We start from the raw sequence: 25,138 nt of genomic DNA, 5'->3' as shown, positions 1-25,138 counted from the left end.
AAATGGGGGGGAGGGCTTTTGAAATTGTATTTTTATACTCATGAAAATAGAATTTAAATAGCAGATGATACGAACTTTGAAAAAAACAAAACATTGTGGCCTCATTGAACTTTGCTAATATAGCTTTGTGTGTGTTTTTCACTTGAGAAGTCCAAACTTGAGAGAATTCACCCAACTCCCAAAGTACTCTTCTGCACGGCGTCTTTATCCGTCTGTGTCTGCGGAGGCGGGTGTCATTGTCACACAGCCGGCTGAGTCACCTGAAACACACACAACAGGTCACCGTGTGACTGATGACACATTCACTTCCTTTCCGCGTTAACTGCGGAAATCCACTGTCCTTTGGCTTTCTGTAACACTTTATTTCTCAAGTTCGAGATGAAATGATTATCAGTTTCTAACAAGGGCCAATCTGAGAATTTGGCTTCTGTATGGATTTTTCTTTCCATGCAGACCTGGAAAGGATAATCTGTCGTGATTTTTTTCTTAGGCAAGCAGATTCAAAGATGTTTTACAATCAATGTATAGATCCACCTTCATATTTCCAGAGTCATACCTGTATTTATATATTACCAGAATCGGTCCATGCAGACACTGAAACTGAAGAGAGTTTTCAAGGGGGGGGGAGGGGCTTTTATTTTATTGGATAATAATCTAGTTAGAACTTCCAAAAAGACACTTACAAACCTACTTCACAAATTAAGTTGAAATTATCTTTTTTTTTTTTTTTTTTTTTTCTGTATTTTTCTGAAGCTGGAAACGGGGACAGACAGACTCCCGCATGCGCCCGCCCGGGATCCACCCGGCACGCCCACCAGGGGCGAAGCTCTGCCCACCAGGGGGCGATGCTCTGCCCCTCCAGGGCATGGCTCTGCAGCAACCAGAGCCACTCTAGCGCCTGGGGCAGAGGCCAAGGAGCCATCCCCAGCGCCCGGGCCATCTTTGCTCCAATGGAGCCTTGGCTGCGGGAGGGGAAGAGAGAGACAGAGAGGAAGGAGGGGGGGGGGTGGAGAAGCAAATGGGCGCTTCTCCTATGTGCCCTGGCCGGGAATCGAACCCGGGTCCCCCGCACGCCAGGCCGACGCTCTACCGCTGAGCCAACCGGCCAGGGCTAATTATCTTTTAACAGGCCATTTTTACACCTATAAATACAAATATAAGGATGTTCTCTCTTGTCTGAGAAAAAAAATTGTAGTACAATGGAAATTAGATAGTGAAAGAAGAAAACCTCACATTCAGGCCTCAGGTAACTCAAACAATTTCTATGCACAAGCGAGCATTAAGCCAAACAGATGGTAGGACTGTTAACTCTTTCCCCATCTTATCCTCGAGTTATTCTGCCTTTATTTGTAAAAAAAAAAAAGTTAATCATCAGTACATTTTCCAAGACAAAGATTCAGAATTACTCATTTTAGATACGATATTTGGTAACTTTTTATATTGTAGGTGTATGATTACATGAATTATAAATTAGACACCTAGCCTATTTTTAATTGCTGATCTTTCTATTTTAGTTTAACCTCCTATGTTTTGTAAAACTGTCTGTTCAAATCTCAGCCATGTGACCTCTCAGCTGTGTGACCATGGGCAAGCTCCCTGTGACCTTGGACAAGCTGCTCAATCTCTTTGTGCCTCAGTCCCCTCAGCAATAAAACCTCACAGGGTAGTTGTGAACATCAGGGGAGACTGTCAAATATTTAGAACAACTCAGAGCATAGAGTATGTTCTCAATAAATATGAACTGTTATGAAAAGTACTAGTTCATGTATCTTTTTAATAAATAAACAGACTTGGTTTAATTCTGTCTTGAAGTTCTCACCTTTTTCTCTTGTTATAAGTGTTATGTCAAACACTATTAAAGTAAGGTGGTTTTGTTATATTTCAAGTTAGTTACTCATGGCCCCCAATCAAGGAAACATAAATGAAGATAATACATCATTCAATAATTAACCTGATTGGCTGGGTGGGACAGATGCTAGTTTGCATCATAGGATCTGTTTTGTATCATTCAACAATTTATGCCCAGAAGCAAATGATACTCTCCAGCAGGCATGATCAGTTATGTTCCAGATAACACACAGACACAAGAGTGACACTGATGACAGTCTGGTGGCCCATTCAGCTTAATGATACGCTTCCGACAAGGGTACCAGGTACTTTCTGGGAAGGAACGCTAGCCCTTCCCGGTGCCAGTCATAGGTCAACTGCACTTTTCCCCAACCCTGTTTACTTCCCGTGACACATCCCGCCCGAGGGACACGTGGGGTGTGCTCACAGCTCCTCCTTGACCTGCAGAATCGGCAGGCTCGGCAAACCCCTTCCTGAACGTCAGGTTCATCTCCGCCACGAGCTCTCCCTGCACGGCCCGCGGGCATGCCACCAGGTTCACTGAGTTAAAACCGAAGCTCTTCCCTGCTTCGCCCGGCCCCGCCCACCACGCCAGCCCCGTCCTGCCCAAGCCCGCATCCGCAGCCACCCAGCCGCTCTCTCCAGAAGCAGACTCTTCCTGGAATCCCCCCTTCTCTCATCTCCATTCAACCATCAAGCCTAGCCCCACACCTGTCTTCTGTCTGTTTATCCCACGCTCTCCAAAACCATCACAACTCCAACCAGTCCTCCGCATCATGTCTAATCACTGCGCAAACACCCTCCTTTGGGTACTGGCAAAAACGATGTCTTCTAGTTGAAAAAGCTCCGGAACTGTTTGCTCAGCTTGTACTCTTTCTCAAGAAACAGTCTGGAGATGTAACTGAAATCCACCTTTTGGCTGAAAAACTCTTTTGACATCTTAGTGAATTATAAAACCAGGGTTTTTATGACTACACTCTTGTTTCAGTTTTTTTTTAATCAAAAAATTGTGCACTTTGTCCTTCCCCTCATCTTGATTGAAGTTAAAGGCTTGCCTGACCAGTGGAGGTGCAGTGGACAGAGCATAGACCTGGAACACTGAGGTCGCCAGATTGAAACCCTAGGCTTGCCTGATCAAGGCACATATGAGAAGCAACTTCTATGATTTGATACTTGATACTTTCCACTCTTCCTCCCCCACCCCCAAACCTTTTTTTTTTTTTTGTATTTTTTTCTAACTGAGAAGCAGGGTGGCAGACAGACTTCCGCATATACCCGACTGCGATCCACCCAGCATGCCCACCAGGGGGCGATGCTCTGCCCATATGGGGCAATGCTCCATTGTAACCAGAGCCATTCTAGTGCCTGAGGCAGAGGCCATGGAGCCATCCTCAGTGCCGGGGCCAACTTTGCTCCAATGGAGCATTGGCTGTGGGAGGGGAAGAGAGAGAGAGAGAGAGAAAGGAAAGGGGGGAGGGGGGAGAAGCAGATGGGTGCTTCTCCTGTGTGCCCTGGCCGGGAATTGAACCTGGACATCCACATGCCGGGCCAACACTCTACCACTGAGCCAACTGGTCAGGGCCCCAACCTTTCTTTCTTTCTCTCTCTCTCTCAAATCAATAAATAAAATCTTAAAAAAAAAAAAGTTAAAGGCTTTCCTTCCTTAGTTTCCTAAGTGATTTAATTGTAAATTATCAGAGACTGATAGAAATCTGTATCTCAAAACTTCACATTTTAACCATTGGTTAAAAACCTATATTCCCCTTAATATTTTCCATCCCCGGGCAGAGCCTCTTTTTCTCTCTATTGATTGTAGAAAAAGAGGAGATGGCAGGGAAGGTGGCATAAACTGATACATGACGAACTGACAGAACGAGAGGGCACAGCTGCAGGGACTGCATCTCCGCTTGCGTGGGCTCCAAGCCCTCAGCCAAAGAAACCTGTCTCCTCCCTCCACGTGCAGGTGGAACCGGTTTGTGAAAAGTGCGAACCGGTTTTCTTTCTTCCTCCCGCAACATCGGCCCAGAGACCAGAGCGGGACGGGAAAGGTGAGCTAGACGGAGAACTCGACGCAGGAGGGAGTGGACATAAACCGTGCTCCCCCGGAAGGAGCGCCGAGGGGCTGTGTGCTTCCCCGGGTCCTACCCGCTCCTCCCCAGGAGGGAGTGGACATAAACCGAGCTCCGCCGGAAGGAGCGCCGAGGGGCTGTGTGCTTCCCCGGGTCCTACCTGCTCCTCCCCAGGAGGGAGTGGACATAAACCGTGCGCGGAGGGGCTGTGTGCTTCCCCAGGTCCTACCTGCTCCTCCCCAGGAGGGAGTGGCCATAAACCGAGCTCCCCGGAAGGAGCGCCGAGGGGCTGGGTGCTTCCCCGGGTCCTACCCGCTCCTCCCCAGGAGGGAGTGGACATAAACCGAGCTCCGCCGGAAGGAGCGCCGAGGGGCTGTGTGCTTCCCCGGGTCCTACCCGCTCCTCCCCAGGAGGGAGTGGACATAAACCGAGCTCCGCCGGAAGGAGCGCCGAGGGGCTGGGTGCTTCTCCGGGTCCTACCTGCTCCTCCCCAGGAGGGAGTGGACATAAACCGTGCGCGGAGGGGCTGTGTGCTTCCCCAGGTCCTACCTGCTCCTCCCCAGGAGGGAGTGGCCATAAACCGTGCGCGGAGGGGCTGGGTGTTTCCCCAGGTCCTACCTGCTCCTCCCCGTGCCTCCTGGATGTAGGCGCGCATGAACTGAAGGCCAAATAATTCCCGTTCCTCTTCTTCCTCTGCGCTCTCACTGGGAGGAAGCGTCACTTCCAACTTCAGCGGGTTGTCTCGGAAGTTGACAAACCTAGCAGTTTGCCAAAACAAACCAAAACAAAACAACGGGATTTTTAGAGATGCCACAGAAGCATACACTTATTTCCCTGGAGACATAGCGCATGATAATATTCTAAATTCCTTTTTTTTTTTTTTTTAGCTATTTTCAATAACTGAACATCTTGGTGAGATGTGGTATATATATATAGCCCAAGAATCTTTACGTTTCTTTTCTAGGAGAAAAAAAAATGCTAGTTGTAGAAAACTTTCTTTCAAAGCTTGTCAAAGCAACTGTTAGTTCATAGCACGTATTTAATGTGGTCCAGTTGAACTTCCAGGGGCAAGTCCAATGCATCTCAACTACACAGATGCGCCTCAGCTTAACAGTGGGGTTACATTCCATTTTTTTTTTTTAAGAATTTTAATTTAATTTTGTTTTATTGATTGCTTTTTAGATAGAGAAAGAGGGGGGAGAGGGGGAGAAGCGGGAAGCATCAACTCTTCGTAGTTGCTTCCTATATGTGCCTTGACCGAGGAGGCCCAGGGTTTCGAACCGGCGACCTCAGCGTTCCAGGTCGAGGCTTTATCCACTGCGCCACCACAGGTCAGGCGGGTTACATTCCAATAAAGCCATTTTGACTTGAAAATAAGTAGAAAATGTATGTAGTACATCTAACCTACTAAATATGATAGCTCATCCTAGTCTACCTTAAACATGCTCAGAACACGTACGTTAGCCTACAGCTGGGCAAAGCCATCTAACACAAAGCCAACTTTATAGTAGTGTTGAATATCTCACGTAATTGATTATGCACATCACTTTTGCACCATCGTTAAAGCCCAGGGACCCTCTGAACAGTTAATGCCATGAACTTAAAGTCTGCATATTTTATAGCAGGGGTCCCCAAACGTTTTACACAGGGGGCCAGTTCACTGTCTCTCAGACCGTTGGAGGGCCGGACTATAAAAAAAACTATGAACAAATCCCTATGCATACTGCACATATCTTATTTTAAAGTAAAAAACAACAACAAAAAAAAAACAGGAACAAATACAATATTTAAAATAAAGAACAAGTAAATTTAAATCAACAAACTGACCAGTATTTCAATGGGAACTATGGACCTGCTTTTGGCTAATGAGATGGTCAATGTGCTCCTCTCACTGACCACCAATGAAAGAGGTGCCCCTTCCGGAAGTGCAGGGGGCCGCATGTGGCCCGCGGGCCGTAGTTTGGGGACCCCTGTTTTATAGACTTCCTTGTGTCTTTTTCCTTGTGTCTTTTTATCATCGTATCTTCGCCACCTAGCACAGAACTTAGTAGCTGCTGAATAAGTGAGTGAACAAACGAATGAATGAATGAATGGATGATTTTGTTATGGACATTGTGGGATTCAGTATGAATTCTTGTGTCTTACATTCACTGTCAGGAAGTTAGAATTTTGGAAAGAAGATCCCTAAGGAGGTTTAATAGTAATTAACTTAGTAAAAGGTTATGTTTGCTCTATCTTGAACATAATCGCCCATGTCCGTTTGTGGTACTTTAGAAGGAAAACATTCACTATTTTTTTTATTTTTTGGTTTTTATGTCACAGGTGAGATTTTTCATGAAAATGTCACCAACAGAGGGCATTCCTGGAAGTTGATCAATGCCAGCCCTGCTCTCAATTGATGGAGTCTTTCTTGAATAACTCAGACCAGTAATATGTGAATCCTATCTATAAATTACAGACTTTCAAAGTTGGACAAGATTGTGTCTGTATGAATGAGAACCCAAATCCAGTGATAGTAATTTCTCTACGTTCCTTTGTTCTGCAGCCGGAAAGGAGCCTGCCAGATTTGCGTGGAGAACGTGTTACCTGAGGCTGGTCATCTCTTCCAGGCACGCTGGGATATCTTGCAGTTTATTGTTGCAGAGCACAAGGGTGCCCAGACTTTTCATGTTGCGGATGGTTTCCGGCAAGCACGTGATTTCATTCCGTTGCAGCCACAACGTATGCAGATTTTGCATTCTAGGGGAATTGAGAGGGCTTTCTGCGATTAATCGATCACACATAACACGAAAACCCTGCTTCGTATTAACTTGAAAATCAAAGAAATGTCCCCTTTCAGAATATCTCCATTAATCAGTATATGCCTACTGAGTTAATGGACTTCACCTCATTACGGAAACTGCATCGGGGAGTTCATTTCTACAGAGCCCGGCTCTCATCGTGCGGTGGTAGAAATGAAATCAATGTATTCTGGAGTTCTTCACTATTCTCGTAGAATTTCTTCGAGGAGAACTGCTGTAAATGTGATCTAATCTGAATTAGTCTTACGAGAAAAATCAGAAGTTACTCATATGCCCATTTAGGCGAAGTTAGTATGAATATGGTTAACAGCACAGACTCTGGGGCCATGCTACCCAGGTTCAAATCCTAGCCTTACCCACGGACTATGATCCTGAGCAATTCAGCTAACATCTCTGTGTCTCCTCGCCCATGTGTGAAGTGTACAGAAGTGCCTGGCACGCACTAAAGCCACATGGTTATTGTGGTGGCGAATTCTTGCCAATTTGTGGAAGTCACGTAGCCAGTCTTACTTTTTTCTGGAGTAAATGAAAACAGTCTATTCAGTGGTAGCCCAGTTAGAATTAGATGTATCTATTGTGATTAATTATGTTCAGAGTCCCCTTTGTCTTGTTTGTCATTTCTCATTGATGATGTCATCATCTCTGTTGGTGGCATGCAAAGTCGCTGAATGTTACCTTTCTATAGCATCAGGGAGTTGTTCAAGTTGGTTGCTGCCCAGGTCAAGCCACTCGAGGGCCGGCATGGCCAGCACGGCGGGGGGCACCGTGGTGAAGCTGTTCATGCTCAGGTCCAGGTGGGTGAGCTTGGGCAGAGCGCCGAGCTGCAGAGGCAAGCGGGGCTTTTCAACACGAGGGACCCCTACGGGGAAGGGGATGGCTCCCCGCCGAGGACTGCTCACGTTACGCTCGGGCTCGGGCTCGATGTCGTCACGGTCATCCACGGCGTGTGTGAAATCAAAACAAGCCTAAGTAACCTCCAGAAAAGCGACAGGCTCTCTCGTAGAAAGTCTGCCTATTCTAAGAAAATGCTTTTTCCAAAATAACCAAGTTCTGAGGTTAACAGAACCTGGCTGGCAGGGGGAATATATATATATATATATATTCCCCTTACAGTAAACATATCTTATGCTTTATGTCATCCAGGAGTTGAGATTTGTATGGGAAAGCCCAAATTCAAAATAATATTTTTATTGAAACACCCCTACTTTGTGCCTGATGCTATACCTATGCTATCTCAGTCATAGAACTTACTGTTTAGTAACTCTATTTTTTAAATAAAAACATCAAAAATTTATTAGGACTAATACAATAAACACCAGTATGCTCAGGTTAAGAAAGACAATATGGCCCTGGCCGGTTGGCTCAGAGGGAAAACATCGGCCCAGCGTGTGGAAATCCCAGGTTCCATTCCTGGCCAGGGCACACAGGAGAAACACACCTCTGCTTCTCCACCCTTCCCCTTCTCCTTCCTCTCTGTCTCTCTCTTCCCCTCCCGCAGCCAAGGATCCATTGGAGCAAAGTTGGCCCCAGGCGCTGAGGATGGCTCCATGGCCTCTGCCTCAGGTGCTAGAATGGCTTCAGTTGCAACGAAGCAACGCCCCAGATGGGCAGAGCATCGCCCCCTGGTGGGCATGCTGAGTGGATCTCAATCGGGCGTAGGCAGGAGTCTGTGTGACTGCCTCCCGGCTTCTCACTTTAGAAAAATATATTTTTTTAAAAAAGAAGGAGAGAGAGAGGAAGGAAGGAGAGAGGGAGGGAGGGAGGGAAGGAGGGAGGGAGGGAGGGAGGAAGGAAGGAAGGAAGGAAGGAAGGAAGGAAGGAAGGAAGGAAGGAAAAGGAAAGGAAAAGAAAGAAAAGAAAAGAAAAGAAAAAAAAGAAAAGAAAAGAAAAGAAAGACAATACATTGGTATGACTGCACCTCTGGGCTCTCATCCCCCTTCCTCTCCAGAGGAAGCTCTTGTCCTGAACTTGAGTCCAGCACTCCCAGGCCTCTGCAGTGCTTTTATTACTCTACATAAATATATGTTTTCTATAGATTTCTATCTATATACATTACTATTAGATACGTTTTTCTAAACACTTTTATATTTTTATGCTCTTAAATATTATTTAAAGATTATGGTCGAGGACTTTATCTTTCTTTATCTTTCTCAATATCAGTATCAATATTTTTAAGTGGCTTCACATTGATGCTTATAGTTTATTCATTTTAAAATAGCCCCTTAGCCTGGCCTATGGTGGCGCAGCGGATGGAGCGCTGACCTGGGATGCTGAGGTCACCGGTTCAAAACCCTGGGCTTGCCCGGTCAAGACACATACGACAAGAAATCAATGAACAACAAAAGCGAAGCAACTACGAGTTGATACTTCTCGCTCCCCTCTACCTCTCTCTGTCCTCTCTCTCTCTCTCTGTAAAAATCAATAAATAAAATCTTTTAAAATCAATCAATCAATCAATCAATAAAATAGCCCTTTAGTTATCTTGCTCCCCTAATTTGAAAAAGAGGGGAGTACATGAGTCCTTCATCATCAGACCTTATTTAAATTAATGGAAAATTCTGACATCAGCTTTACCTTATCTCTGTTTTATGGACAGAATGGCTTAGAGAGGTCATGTGACTAGAAAGATACAGCTATAAGGCGAGCCTAATTTTCATGAAAGCTAAAGCCATAAAATTTCACCCCTCTTTCCGTAGAAGAGCAGTGACAGTTTCAGGGTGTGAGGATTCCGCTCACTTTCATATAAAACCTCTCCACCCGGCTAGGCAAGCTCTATGTTTTATTCTGTATCAGGGCATTTTCAGAACCCACAACTTTTAGCACAGAAAAAATGCACCAATCCAGTGTGCTGTGGGCCAAAAAGAGCAGAAAGGTTCCATCTACTACTAGCTGAGGTTTCTCCAGCTTTAGAATTCTAGCCCTTTTCAAAATCTGTCTTCAAACTTTTACATATTTGAAATGGCTCAGAATGGAGTACAAGAAGATTGTTTTCACAATCAGCATAAATGTTTGTATCTCGAGTGTGTGCAACGTCAGGGCTGAGAGGTAAGCCTCCTATCGCTGACTTCTCGGGGCTACTAGACCACTCGGATGTTGGAAGAGTGAAAATATGCTAAGACTACTATAGTCAAACGGTCTTCATTTTGCACATGTGGAAACCAATTAAGTGGCGTGTTCAAGGCCACCAGCTGCTGAGAGGCCAGCCTTGGAAATGACCCCAGACTCAAGATCTCAGCTCAATATTTGCTCTAGTAAAACCTATTTCTCTACGTGAAGAAAGCAAGGAAAAGAACAGTTAACAGGCATGGCCAAATTCACACAGCTTTTTGGCTCCAGACCAATCCTAGGAACAAAATCGTAGGAATTAGAAATTAGAAATAAAATACTGATTGGTCCTCTTGTTGGTATAAAGAAATTGTCCCTGTGATCTTCATTTTCATCATAAACAGATGCATACTTTCCACTAGATTGAACTATTGGAAGAACAGATAGATATAGGGACAAAAACCACATTTCACTTTCAAGAGCAACAGTTACGGGCGACATGTTGACTGGTTTGGAAAAAAAGAAAAGGGATGTTTTCACCGAGATACAGTGGGAGAAGGTAATCGTCTATTTTATTATGAATTTTACTGTTTTTCTTAACGTTCCCCCTTGCAGGGTCATTGCTTTCAAGGCAAGGCACCGTGGGAATTTCCTTTGCTGATTCTAAGAGCATCAAACGTATTTGAAAAGCAACACAAATGTCTGTATCGCTGTGCTCTGTTTGGTTTTCACCAACACCGAGACATCATCAGAACGCCAACCAGAGTTGGAAGGCTTTCCAAGTCCGCTGTTTTGCTTTGTACGTGGTGGAGCCCAGGAAGCTACTTTTCCTGGAAAGGAAACAGTTAGTTGTTCCTAATCTGAAGAATTCATGTCTTATTACTGAACCTCTCTCAAAACTGAGCTCTCTGTAACAGCCAACTAGTGAGTGAACCAAAGAGTGTTTTTCTATCAACACATTGTCTGTGCTTTATGGTGACAATATCAACTACAACCCAGGCTGTGCCTTCAACTCAGGGAGTAGGAATAAGTCAGACTCACTCTGGCCTTCAAGGAGAGAGATGACAGTCCAGTCAACACAGGGTGTCAGTCCTGTGACAATAACAGAAGTATTTTTTATGTGATCTATAAACGCTAAATAGAGGACTCCCTTATTCAAACAATGCATCTTACTTAAAGATAACAGGAAAGGGCTTTCTCTAAATACTTCCTGAAATGGAATGTATAGCTTTTCTTTACCGGTGTTATTTTGACCCATCACACCGTTGAGAGAAGTCAGCCACCAGCAGGTGGAGGATAGAACCATTGGCCTTTGTATGTCTCTGACCTCTTGTGGAAGATCACAGATGTCTCTGTTGACCGCAAGTTCCAGTTTCTCTAAGCTGGCACAGTTACTTAGCTCCTTGGGGACAGTCTTGATTTTGTTGTAACTAAGAATCAGTTCCTGAAGTCGAGTGAGCAGTCCTACAAGAAAAAAAATAATACATAGTAGAGAGCAGCAGGTGGGTAGAAAATAGTGTTTCCAGTTATGAGGTCTTACAGCATAACTTTCTCGCCAGTTTCATACTGATAAATCCACGCTGGTCAGGTTCTTAACGCTTCCCAGATAAGGGGAAGGTTTTATCAGTGCTTTAGGCAAAAAATACATTTTTTTTTTCATTCTGTTTCATCTGTACTTTATACTGACCAATTTTCCATTTGGGTTTTTTATTCCTCCTTTACCAAATCTAATTTTCTTTCTTGCGTTCAACCTGTCCCCTTCACGGAGGAAGAACTGAACCAGCAATATTGGTTTGAGGAGCGATACAATTACATTTTCAAAGGGATGACCCCTCCTGCATTGCCTCGGTGAATCCAGAACAGGGGTCCCCAAACTACAGCCCGCGGGCCGCCTGCAGCCCCCTGAGGCCATTTATCCGGCCCCCGCTGCACTTCCGGAAGGGGCACCTCTTTCATTGGTGGTCAGTGAGAGGAGCATAGTTCCCATTGAAATACCGGTCAGTTTGTTGATCTAAATTTACTTGTTCTTTATTTTAAATATTGTATTTGTTCCCATTTTGTTTTTTTACTTTAAAATAAGATATGTGCAGTGTGCATAGGGATTTGTTCATAGTTTTTTTTTATAGTCCAGCCCTCCAACGGTCTGAGGGACAGTGAACTGGCCCCCTGTGTAAAAAGTTTGGGGACCCCTGATTCAGAAGCTTGGATTGCCCCCAGGGCGTCGGTGTAGAGGAGATGTTGACATTTTTCTCAAGGCTCAGGGCTCCGTGGTGATGAGATCTTGATTCCACAGAGCCAACCGACGTCTTCGTGACAAGCACAGCTCAAGGAGGGTAAAACGGCGCACGGGGTAAAAGCAGCCGCCCTTACCTATTCCTCGGGGGATCTCTGAAATCGTGTTCCGAGACAAATCTAACACAATGAGGTTCTGGAACCTCCCGACGAACTCAGGGACTTTCAGCAGGCCGGTCCTGTGCAGCTGCCACTCCTGCAGCTGACTCAGTTTCAGCAGAGAGGAAGGCAGACTCTGAACCCGAGGAAAAAAGAAATGACAAGTCACGGTGTTGCCTACATTACCCGGCTGTCGTGCCTCACTGAAGGAGGACTGTCTAGGGATGCTGTGCTTTGCAGAGGGACGTGGAGTATGTTTTTTTCTCAAGTGGTTTGTTTCTAAGTACTTTGTTTCATTTATTTAATTATTTGTTTTTATTTTTTGCTAAACCGTCAAACCCCAATAATAATACAAAACAAAAAACAAAAAAACAACCCAGCCCTGGCCGGTTGGCTCAGTGGTAGAGCGTCGGCCTGGCGTGCAGAAGTCCCGGGTTCAATTCCCGGCCAGGGCACACAGGAGAAGCGCCCATTTGCTTCTCCACCCCCCCCCCCTTCCTCTCTGTCTCTCTCTTCCCCTCCCGCAGCCAAGGCTCCATTGGAGCAAAGATGGCCCGGGCGCTGGGGATGGCTCCTTGGCCTCTGCCTCAGGCGCTAGAGTGGCTCTGGTTGTGGCAGAGCGACGCCCCGGAGGGGCAGAGCATCGCCCCCTGGTGGGCGTGCCGGGTGGATCCCGGTCGGGTGCATGCGGAAGTCTGTCTCTCCCCGTTTCCAGCTTCAGAAAAATACAAAAACAAAACAAAACAAAAAACCCAGTATATTTTGGTCAATAGTACACACACAGAGAGCTGTGTCCCAAAGAACCTGTTGTATTGGGCTTTCCTGGGGTACTTATCTTATTGACAATGAGAATATGGAGGTTAGTTGAAATCATAGAGAAACCAGAAAATCGTTTTAATGATTACTTGATTAAATAAATCACCTACTTAATTCATATACATGAACTGTAACTGGAAAATAAAAACTGATTTTAAAAAGAATTTTTAAAAAATAATTCATATTTTTCTTTCCCTTTGGTTTTGAAGTATTTTATAAAAGTTTTTAAAGAGGATTTTTTTTAAATGTAAGAATCCTAGAATTTTTAGCTATCTTAAAGTCTCTGCCTTTTCCCTTTCAGCCTAAAATAGTCAAAAGAGAGAATAAAGGAGTTAACCCCCAAGCTAAATATACCTACATGCATAACAACACTGACCCAAGGGGTGGAGGCCCTTGGAAAAACTAGAGAACACCTCATAGAATCAAGCAGTTTGTATGTGTGGATGCAATCACATGTGTGCCTGAGTGTGTGTGTTTGTGTGTGGTGGTGGGAGAGAGAAAAGAGAGGGAGATGCAAATCGGAAAAAGTTAATATTTATTTCCATCTGGTGAAGTTTTAACTGAGTATTTGTTTGGGAAAAGCTATAGAATTTTTATTAGGCAGATGGTCATCTTTCTATGGAAAATGAGAAATTATTAAAAGGATTCGTAGAAGAAGTACTTCAAATGACGTAAGCTTAGGCAGAGTGGAAGCAATTTGAATTTTTGCACACACGAAGAATGTGACGTTGTTTCTTCTCAGTTGTTCGTGTTGTCCAAATTCATTTGGGTGTATTATTAAAATCATCTAACTCTTCCAGTTGTAATGACACAGTCTCAGAATCATTCTCTCAACTTTCCTCCAAAAAAGCAAAATGTAGAAAACCAAACGTTCCTTGGAAAGCGTACCTTCCATTCCTCGTTTTCTATCTTCAGAATCACTCTTCCGTTTTCCCTGGTGACCTTTTCTTTCAGCCTGGTCAGGTTGACTCGCTCTTCCCAGATCCGTACGAGCCTGGGAGACCAGGGAGTCATTTTAGCTCACAGGTAATGACATAGGCAGTGTTCACTCATACATTAAACAGGTAAGAGCAGATACTAACATGGTCTTAGCCAAAAGGCTGAGAAAAGATAGCATTCACTTTTATATATATATATCTACATGCATAACAATGCTATATATATATAGCATTCACTTTGGGTCCTCAGCATCCTGGCCCATCAGCCTGACCAGGTAGTGGCACAGTGTATAGAGCATTGACCTGGGATGCTGAGGACCCAGATTCAAAACCCCAAGGTCGCCAGCTTGAGTGTGGGACCATAGACATGACCTCATGGGTTTTTGGTTTGAGCCCAAAGGTCGCTGCTGGCTTAAAGCCCAAGGTTTCTGGCTTGAGCAAGGGGTCATTGGTGCAGTTGGAGCTCCCAGGTCAAGGCACATATGAGAAAGCAATCAACGAACAACTAAGGTGCCACAACTATGACTTGATGCTTCTCATCTCTATCCTTTCCTGTCTGTGTGCCCTTCTTTCTCTCTCACTCTCTCTTTCTCACTAAAAAAAAAAAAAAAGTTTTATTTTAATAAACAGAAACCTCAATATTTCTAAGACAGGGGTCGGGAACTTATGGCTCGCGAGCCAGATGCAACTCTTTTGATGGCTGCATCTGGCTCGCAGACAAATATTTAATAAAAAAATAATAACATTAAAAATATCAAACATTCTCATTGTGTTATAATCCATTCATCTCCTACCGCTCATGTTCATGGTTGCGGGTGGCTGGAGCCAATCACAGCTGTCCTCCGGGACAACACCAAATTTTTATTGGATAATGCTTAACGTACACGGGTCATTGTATGGCTCTCACGGAATTACATTTTAAAATATGTGGCGTTCATGGCTCTCTCAGCCAAAAAGTTTCCTGACCCCTGCTCTAAGAGTACAATAGTTACTGTCTATATGTTTGTGTTTGCAAAATATACTGTTCACAAAATTTAGGGGGTATTTCAAAATGAATATGAAGCAATAAAATATCCCCTAGTGTTTGTGAGCAATATATTTCTATAGAGTCGGTGTATTTTTGTCTGCTACTTGCCTAAAGTTTATTCTGTTAACCAGGGGACTGTGGCAATGTTGATGCGTGTGGCCTTCCAGACTGATGGGTGTGGGTAACTGAAACAAAGTGTATAACGTGCCTGATCAGGTGGTGGTGCAGTGAATAGAGCATCGGACTGGGATGTGGAAGATCTAGGTTCGAGACCCTGAGGTTGCCAGCTTGAGCACGGGCTCATCTGGTTTGAGCAAAAAGCTCACCAGCTTGGACCCAAGGTCGCTGGCTTGAGCAAGGGGTTACTAGGTCTGCTGTAGCCCCATGGTCAAGGCACATATGAGAAAACAATCAATGAACAACTAAGGTGTCGCAATGAAAAACTGATGATTGATGCTTCTCATCTCTCTCAGTTCCTGTCTGTCTGTCCCTATCTATCCCTCTCTCTGACTCTCTCTCTGTCTCTGTAAAAAATAAAAAATAAAAAAATAAAAATCAAAATGTATAACGTCATCTCTTCAGTCACATCACTTTTTATAAGAATAGAACTATTCAAACAGTAGCCATAATGATTATTAATTGCTTCTACTCATCAAGAGAAATATGTATTTCAGAGCAAGATTAAATGACAATACAACTGTCTTACTCCCTAATCTTTAACTTCGGTTAATGAATTGATCAAGATCCCTCATAAGCCAAATAAAAAGGTCCCCTTTTATGAGTTTATAATGAGGTTATTATCGGACAAGTCTATTTTCATCTCTATGATGATTCCTGAATTCTTTCTGGCCCTGAATGTCTATGGTCTACGTCCAGAATGTACCACATAATTTGGTGACCTTGGGAAAGTCATCTCACACTGATGTCTAAGGTCACTTTCAACTCTAGTCTTTCTAGTATTAATTCCTACGCTGCTTATTTCAAGCTTGACGTCCATTCAAGTTTCGATAGAAATTTCCCACCTCCTCAAAATCCCTTTTATTATAGTCTAAAAAGCCTTTCCCAGACATTGTCACACCACCTCTTAGTGTCTTCAGGGCAGTGTGGCTTCAGAAGCCTTTAAACTCTAGGCTTTTGGAGCTAAAATGTTAGCCCCATTTAGCTGAGACAAGAAGCACTCAGTGTTACATCCTTACTCTTTCCACCGCTTGCCTGTTAGAGACCTGTTGCTTCTTTTGTTTACTGCCCTGCCGTGCTGTGATCTAGCAGCAGCATCCCTGGAGCTTGTTAGACACCCAGAGTCCCAGCCCTCCTCCCCCCACCCCGACCAACTAGGGAGACAGCCGAATCCTACACACTTCTGAGTTCGAGAAGCTCTGCTCTGGTCAAAGCAGAACAAAATAGAACGAACGTTTCCTTTCTTTGGATTACGGCTGGTTGGTTTTTAAATTCTATGATTTTTTTCCCATTAGCCTTTTCCCCCCTTCTTCTAGCAATCAGTTTCTTTGCCACACTCCAAACGGAGTGCCAGCGCCTTACCATCTGGCATCAGCTGTGGTTGTCTGCTTATTATTTCTTTAGTAATACTACAGGTTTTTAAGTCTATATAGTTTACTTTTGAGATGGCCTGGACTTCATTTCACCATAAAGCAAGTGTTATAACGCTATCCAATTAATTTTTACAATGAGATTGTTTTAAGATTAAGGGAACAGCGCCTTGAAAGGCCACATTTTGCAAATTCCTAGTCAAGATCGTAGAGCTAGGAACTGATTTTGGTCTAGGTGAGAGAAAAATAAAATAAAAAAGGTGGAATTTTCCCCCTAAATTTCTTAAACGATCTCTGATTTTTTTTTCCTCCCTAAAAATTGTCAGAAAACTCTCATATGGCCTATACTAATTATAGCTGTTAGCAGGGTCTTCTCTGTTGGCTCCTGAGGGGCGCAATTTGGGGATGGTGTATCCTTAGCATCCCATGGGCTCACAGCAGGTGCATGTCAGCGTGGTGCATAAATAAATGAGTGTCCCAAGGGGCTGACCCTAAGGTCCCTGAGCTAAGCAGGCAGAGGCCAGACCCACTCTGAATGGTCACAGGGGTGTGTATAACTTTTGGAACTGACATTTCACTAATAGGTGATCCTCCTTCCCAATCCCAATCTACTCACGAAGCCGGAAAAAGAAGACACAATAGGGGGAATAATGCCCACTCCCCACTCTTGTACAGACAGCACACTGAGCTGCCGAAGTGAAGCGATTCCTACCTAGACATGCGTAATAAGTGGCATTCAGGAGCTTAGAACCAAGTCCTCATTCCTGACTGCTGTTTTAAAAGTAAGCAGGGGTTATGAAGAGGATTGTTAAGTCAAATTTACCCGACTTGTGTTAATATAAACATAAGAGGTTTCGGGCGAGTAGCTCTCTCTATACACAGAGCCAATCCAGGGGAACGAAAGACGTGAGGTTAATGTCATGCCAACAGAGTCAGATGACCCGAGTGTGAATGCCACACTCGCATTTATTAGCAATGTGATCTTTGACAAGTTACTGAGACCCGTCCTCCGGGATTTCCACCTTGAAAATGGAGACAATAATAGCACGGATATGTGGCGGAGAGGTCCGATTGTGTCCTGGGGATCTGGGACTCCTCTTCTTCCTCAATAATAAATCCTCTAAATTTAACTGGGCGCACAATGGCTTTTAGCCCCCCCCCCCTGCAGGTAGAGATGGGTCACGTGACGCCTTGGCCAATGGGATGCCGGCAGAGTTGGTGAGTGCACTCTCCTGCTAGCTGGAATCGGATATGATGGCTGCCGTGTGTGTGTGTGTGTGTGTGTGTGTGTGTGTGTGTGTGTGTGTGTGTGTCTATTTGGGGCCATGAGGTGACTTCAGGAATGGAAGCCACCCACAGCTGAGCAACAGGGCAGAAGCCTGTGTGTGTGTGTGTGTGTGTGTGTGTGTGTGTGTGTGTGTGTGAGAGAGAGAGAGAGAGAGAGAGAGAGAGAGAGAGAGAGAGAATCGGATATGATGGCTGCCGTGTGTGTGTGTGTGTCTATTTGGGGCCATGAGGTGACTTCAGGAATGGAAGCCACGCACAGCTGAGCAACAGGGCAGAAGCCCGAATATGGGGCTCAGAGGCGCGCTCTTCCAGCTCCTGGATCGCTTTACCCAGAACTGCTAACGGGCTTGTTTAAGGCGCTACCATTCTGGCTGCCTTCTTACATAATGCCACCTAACCCACCTCCGGGGAGCTCTGTTTCAGCACGTTGAGAGGGTTCAGCCAGACAGTGCAAATAAAACAGTAAACAGTGAGTGCACAATAAATGGCCGCCGCCCTTCCCGTTGTCAGCAGCACTCACGTTATCGGTTTCCTTGGGAAGAATGGCCCCTCCCCCTCCAGATCTGCGTTTTACAGAAAGTTATCAGAGACACATAGTTGCTAACCAATAACCCTTTCCACCTCTTCTTTGCTGGGAGAATGCTAGTTATTGTCCGGTGTTTATACCTTCCCCAAGTAACTCAGGTCTACGTTTCCATATATCTAAATCAATCACAGTCTCGTTCCCAAGAAGGTAACGGCGAAGGGGGTGGTACAAGTGACCCAATCCTGGCCAATAGAGAGGAAAGAGAAAGAAACAGTTTCCACTCAGCCAACAACACAGTGGTGCTGGGCTGTGATGCCTGGAAGTGTCCCCGTCACCCTGCGACACTGAGGGACGTGAACCCGAGGTCGGCAGTGAAAGGCGATGAAAGAAGCGGACTCAGCAAAGCTCTCGAAGGTTTAGAATGGCCCGACCCCAGGACTTCCTTAGCGTCTGAGCCATTTGGGGTTCAACTTTCTGTTCCAGAGGAAAGGGGTCATGAGGAGTCGGGGAGGACAGGGGGTTATTCTTGCAAACTGGTAAACACTTTGGAGACATTCAGTGAGGAAAGTAAGGGGTTACCAAGAAGGCAGAGGGCATGGGAGCCAAACTATTTAAATACAGCCCAAATCAAAGAAGCAGGTGATTCGCAGGAACCCTGGCTGGAACTCACAGCCATCTGAACAGGTGAGAATCGACAGAACCTTCCACCAGATGTGTTAGATCCTAGAGTGTACGATACTGAGCCAACAATCACTGAAAAGTAAACAAAGTGGTACTAATCCAGCTTTGACGCTGCGATTTTCACACACAGACACTTGTATTTTCTGAGTCCCCATCACATGGCCACCCTTAATTGAGCCGGGTGGTTACTTTGGGTATATAGTGAGGTTTCTATAAATGATACTCTCCATGAAATTCAATAACAAAGCACTTATTATTTTTTTTCTTTTTGTATTTTTCTGAAGTGAGAAGCAGAGAGGCAGAGAGACAGACTCCTGCATGTGCCTGATCTGGATCCACCCAGCATGCCCACCAGGGGGCGATGCTCTGCCCATCTGAGCAGTTGTTCTGCTGCAGCTGGAGCCATTGTAGTGCCTGAGGTGGAGGCCATAGAGCCATCCTCAGCACCCGGGCCAACTTTGCTCCAATGGAGCCTTGGCTGCGGGAGGGGAAGAGAGAGACGGAGAGGAAGGAGAGGGGGAGGGGTGGAGAAGCAGATGGGCGCTTCTCCTGTGTGCCCTGGCTGGGAATCGAACCCAGGACTTCTACACGCCAGGCCGATGCTCTAACGCTGAACTAGCCAGCCAAGGCAATAACAAAGCATTTAATAAGTGCTCTTTTCTATAGCGATGCTCTGAGGTTTCACTAATTCAAAATCCCAAGCGGGCGACAGCCTACCTCTGGTGAAATTCCCTCTCTCGCTTCAGGTCTTCACTGAGCGTCTTGATTCTCTTTTCCCAAAGTTCCTTCACAGCATTGACAGCCCCGGCACAAACCACATTTTCTGACATGATTTCTCCACATTGTCACAGAGTCACCAACTTCATTCGGTTCTAAAAAGCTGCCACAGATGCCATCTCAGAAAGGACCTGATTGTCCGCGGGTGGGAGAGGGGGAGAGAAAAAAAAATCCATGTATTTCAGAATGTTTATCGAGTACCATAGGAATGATCCTAATAGCTTGTACTTGTTCAACACTTTTCCTGTTCCCCAAACTATTAGTACACGTCACGGGCCACCTCTCACCCAATCATCCTCATAAAAACACTACGACATGGGTACTTTCATTGTCTCTGAAGTACAGATAAGGAAACTGGGCCTGCAGGAAGTTGGGCAGTTGTTCAAGGTTTCATATCTAATAGGTGGCAGAACCAGGGAGTGATGCCAAGTGCACTTGCTCCGATACTATGTGATTCACAGTAATCAGAACCTGCAGGTCATCTGCACGTCCAGTGATAGGAAAATGGTTAAAAATGGACATATAAACTAAGCTGGAATTCAACGAAGGGGTAATATATTGGGATTTATTTGCTCTTGGGTGAAATAAGTTGCCAATGAACAGATGGGATATTGAGAACTGTGACCCGAATCTCAGAAACAAGAAGAAAATAACCGCAGGGGAATGGTTATGCAAATTATGGTAGATCCGGTTCAGGGAAGGCTCTTTGCCTTACAAATTAGGGCACTGGTTTTTTTCACCTAGCGATATTAACAATAGTGAAAGCATTTGATTCACAATTAACTGAATGGTTTTCCTCCCACAATCAGGACGTCAGTGATGTCCACTCCACCACGTCCACTCAGCATTATCCTGGAATGCAAGGGAAGTAAACAGGAAGTTTGGAAAAGGAAGGGAGAAGGGACTTCGCAGTGGCATAGGGAACAGGTGTGCACTCCTGTCCCCGGAAGTGGCACCAAATGTTGCTGTCATGTTTTCGGTGGAGAGGAAGCTGGTAATAGCTATCAAACACACAAATGCACATTCGCACTTGCAGGAGTTTATACCGCAGATGTTTTTTCCATTGCAAAACAATGCATTGCAAAGTTCTTCAGCACGGTGTTTTCCATAACAGCAAAAGATTGGAAACAACATAACTTTCCACCAGTAAAGGAGAGTCCACCCACATCCTTTCTGCCAGTAAAGGATAGTCCACCCACATCGTGGGAAATCACATAGCTCCATAAAGAAGGAACGGCCTTTATAAACTGATATGCCTTGATCTCTAAACTCTGTGACTATGCCACAGCTTACTTACCCACCTGATGAATGCAGGTATTTGGGTTTCAGATCTGTGCTATTATAAGCAACATGCTTTCTGAAATCCTGTTTTTTATCTTCTTGGTGCTCAAGTGAGGAGCCAATAGATATCGTGGATACTTATGAAACGACGTAGAAATAATCATCCTTTAGTTTAATGTTATAAATGTAATCGAGAGAGGCACTGGAAATAGGCCAAAAACTCTAGGAGGTATTAAGAGAACACTACCGTCATCTTCCATATTGAAGCTCCGTGGATAATGTCTAACTTGAACAAAAAAATAGCATGACACTGTCTTTGGAAAAAAAAAAAAAAAAAGAGAAGGAAACATGGAGAAAACCACTGAAAACTAAATCCCAAAATAGTTAAAATGTTACTTCTAGGGTGATAGGGAGAGATGGGGGACATAATGTTGCTTTACATTATTAACCACCTGTAAATAATCAATTTCTTTTAAGTAAAAGCATGCACTATATGTGGTGAAAGAGACCAAGACAGAGAGGGAGTTGAATAACAGAGGGAAAAAGTTTAAAGTTTCAGGACTGATATATCATTGCCAAGAGGCAGAAAATCATTAGGAGCGGGTCTCTATTTCTAAGCAACGCTTGCAGACCCTACATGGGAGCAGACGGCAAGATCTCTCGGCATTTAGAAACCTTGGGATACGCGCGCTGATAATCCAACTTGCCCGAGTATATCACAGTCAACCTACAGTTTGTCTCAGCGTGGAGCACGTTTGAATTATTTGCTTATCAAACAATCAAGTGTTCTTTTTACATCCCAAGTATCCACAGGCAAATGTGTATTTTACTAGACACACATGGGCTAATAATTCATTTTCTCGTCCACCGGTAACCGTCGGGCCAGCTTCCCTTTCCCGAAGCAGAGACCAGTTTTTACCTTGGAGGCAGACGGGTCAGTAACGATGCCTGTATTTTTGCTTCTGGCATAGGTTCGTGGTCCCTGCCTCCATCGTTACCTTGACAGACAAGCACGTGCCTTGGCAGCGGAGCTAGGATGGCAATGACACGGCCCCGGGAAAGTCAGCTTCCCAAAGTCAAAAGAAAGAAATAGCGTCTCCAAACCAATGCTTCCTAACTTGGAGGGGTCATCCGTCTTCCGGGGAAGGACAATGACGTGCGTGACCACGAACCCGCAAAGAGACTTCTAAATCCAGTTCCTAGCTTAGTGGTATATTCTAGCACACACAGCCACAGTATAGGCATCGGCAGCAACTTATTTATATGGGAAGAATGGGGGAAAAAAGTTTAAAAAGAAAAGACTTACCATCGTTGGTGGCTGCAGAAGCTTGACAAGCCAAGCCCCAAGCTAGCGATTAGCAGCTAAGAGTGTGTACAGCACAGAGATGTTTCCCGTGGGGCTCCGAGTGAGTCAAGTCCTGGGTCAGACTGTCACCAAGTGAATGGTAATGTCAGCCTAGTTCTAAATTTAGCGCACAGGCAAAGCTGAGAATAGCCAGGATCACGTGGGGCATCCCTGCGAAGGGTCAGCTGATAATGTACGCTGGCGCCTTCAGTCACGGCAGCTTGGTGACCCGCAGGCATAGGCATCGTAACGTGAGCAGGCGTGCCTCTTCCTAAGAGCCTGAAAAATGATCCCTTCCAAAAGCCCTTCCGCTTTTCTTGACCTCCGCACTTTGAATATTTAAGAGAATTTAATGACTCTGTTCCAAGCAGAGAAACTTGGAAATAGGATATATGCTGTAACAAAACCCTACCTAGGAAATTATTGATCTTTTAACTAGTTAAACTAAAGGCACAGGTACATCTAAAAAAAGAAAAGAAAACTGAAGGTGGGTGGGAAGTAGGGGTCACAGGAGCTTCAAATTTAATCTCTCTCAACCTTGATCTCTTCAGCTTTGCATAGTGGGAGTTATTTCCTGGTTCTTTAAAAAGTTATTTACCTTTTTTTTCAATTGGTAAGATATGCCCATGGAGCAAAATTCAAAAGGTAATTCCGCTGTCTCCCTCCAGCCATTTAATTTTCACCTCTGAAGGCAATCACTGTTGCTAGTTACTCGTGTGCCCTTCCAGAGATGGTCTGTGAATTTATACAGTTAAAAGAATCCGACATTGTCGTTTTTTATAGACACATACACACACACGCACGCACACATGTAGAAACACATCATTTCCCTAAACCGATCAACAGTGGAGGCACAAGCACGTATTATATGAAAACCATTCATTCTAGCACTTACTAACAATTGGCCAGAAGTTAGAAGCTCACTGGAAATTATTTTTAAAATCCTCACTGGAGAAAATTATGCTGTCAGTCTAAGCAACCAATGTGCCTGTTAGCAAGCAAAATACGTTAGGAATGATGTGGTTGTCATCGTCTTTCCCGTTATGCAAAGACAGCGCTCATGGGAAAGATAGAACCCAAACGGTAGTAATCAGCATATGATACAACTTCCTGGGGCCGTTTAAACCTTACGCTGGATGAACAGAGAATAAAAGCCAGGATAGTCTTGCCTCAAAAGAAAAACAAAGCAAGAGAAAAAATACCACCAGGAGCACACGCACCAAATCATGACACAAAAATTGCACTAGTTTCCTGTACGTTGAGTGAGATATTTTTGGCCACATAACAACTTTAAAAGGTATGGTCCTTTGGCTTTTATTTTTATTTACTGCTTTTCTTTTCTTTTTTTTTTTTTTTTTTTGGTTCTACAGAAATAAAAGCCATTCTGCCTTTTAAACTCATTCACTGCCTAATCCTTTCTTCCTGGGCCATAGTCCCAACCTTTGAGGATAGGTTGTCTACATTTCAAAAGGCAACTACAATAATTACTTTTTTCACATTTCCACAAAAGTGTGATGCGGAACCCTTAATATCTGGAAAGATGGGATTGTGAGAAGACTGTATTTTTGGTTTGGTTACAAACCCAGAAAGAGACATGATGTGGAAGTGATACCGCTCTGTGAAAATCGGAATGCCCTGCGTTGACATGTCTACATTGCTAATAGTCACAGACATTTTAGGGCATCAGGTGCCGTAATGACAGAGGAGGTTTTTGTTTAAAAGAAAAATCACGCCACCCCTGTGACAGTCTGTCCCGCTCTGTCCAAGCAACATTGGAACCCACACAGCTGCACTCCTGACCTTGTGTTGGACACGCAGCGGAACCGGAACCGAGGCCCGGCTCCTGAACCATCCGCGAGGCCCCAGGCTCGCAGCGTGGTTAGTGCGGCCGCCTCGCCCAGGGCCTGCTCTCTGTCCCACGTGGGTCTCTAAGGTTCCCAGTTGTTAGTCAAGGTCGTCCCTGCACTCTGCATGACCTCGGTTACGCCTGCCACCCACATCACTCACCTTTGCCCCAGCACTTGGCTCTCTCGCTGCATTTTTCCAGGATATTAACTCGCTAGGATTTTCCAGATGATTGAACTCTTGTGACTGATATACAGACTGTATAACCTTGATTTTTTTTTTTAACTTTCCTTTTTTAAATTTTTTTAACCCACATTTTTAGAACTACTATCCCATTTAGGACTTTGCTCTCTCTCCACGTTTTTTTTTTATAACTATTTACTACACACATAAGGACATAGGTAGAAGCTTCTTGCAGTAAACTTCAAGCTCAACAGGGTAGGCGGGGCTCACAGCGTAGGACTGCTCGTGGGGACCGTGTGTAGGTGGGGACGGGGTGGCTGTGTTTCCCGGGCCTGAGATGAGCACGGGTCAGGTCCTTCTTTGTCCCGCCTCTCCCCTGGTATCTAACCCTCCCCACCCCACCCCCACGATCGCATTGCCTAGTCCGGCGCTCAGGAAGAGCCCGATATAGCAGGTCCCTTTGTGCTCCTGTTGTCTTTGCGGCAATCCTCTGGACGGTCCCCAAACGCTCCCGCAGGGTTCGAGCACACTGGCCTGGAGTCCCCTCGCACGGGTCTGACCGGCAGGTGCGTCCGCTGGGGTTGGGAACCCCATGCTCGGTCCTGGGTGGGACTGCCTCACCGCAGATTTGTTTCTGTTTCATTCTGAGCTTGCAAACATCGAGGGGTCATGCTCCCTGCGGTGTGCGCTTAAACGGTGATGCGTCCTGTCACAGGAAAGAGCCCGGGCTT

General features: G+C 44.9%; 1 protein-coding gene across 2 annotated transcripts; it reads right to left on the bottom strand.

Moving 5' to 3' along the window:
• Nucleotides 1-104: 104 nt before the first annotated feature.
• On the bottom strand, nt 105-24,515 carry LRRC39 (leucine rich repeat containing 39). 2 transcript variants are annotated; one of them, XM_066353629.1, is made up of 9 exons: nt 24,180-24,515; nt 19,694-19,884; nt 13,859-13,964; nt 12,134-12,290; nt 11,091-11,227; nt 7,394-7,539; nt 6,504-6,656; nt 4,536-4,675; nt 105-260 (listed from the first exon to the last, which is right to left on the bottom strand). In XM_066353629.1, exons 2-9 carry the CDS (start codon nt 19,804-19,806, stop codon nt 205-207), a joined length of 1,008 nt encoding a protein of 335 aa, XP_066209726.1. In that variant the 5' UTR covers nt 19,807-19,884; nt 24,180-24,515; the 3' UTR covers nt 105-204. The 2 variants fall into 2 exon arrangements, with proteins under 2 accessions (XP_066209726.1, XP_066209725.1); XM_066353628.1 differs by lacking the exon at nt 24,180-24,515 and adding an exon at nt 22,341-22,589.
• Between the last annotated feature and the right edge of the window lie 623 nt (nt 24,516-25,138).

Source organism: Saccopteryx leptura, chromosome 11 (assembly GCF_036850995.1).
Source record: "Saccopteryx leptura isolate mSacLep1 chromosome 11, mSacLep1_pri_phased_curated, whole genome shotgun sequence".
In the NCBI taxonomy this organism is placed as follows: domain Eukaryota; kingdom Metazoa; phylum Chordata; class Mammalia; order Chiroptera; family Emballonuridae; genus Saccopteryx; species Saccopteryx leptura.
The sequence above is the reverse complement of the archived record's forward strand: the minus strand, read 5'-3'. Positions and strand labels throughout refer to the sequence as shown.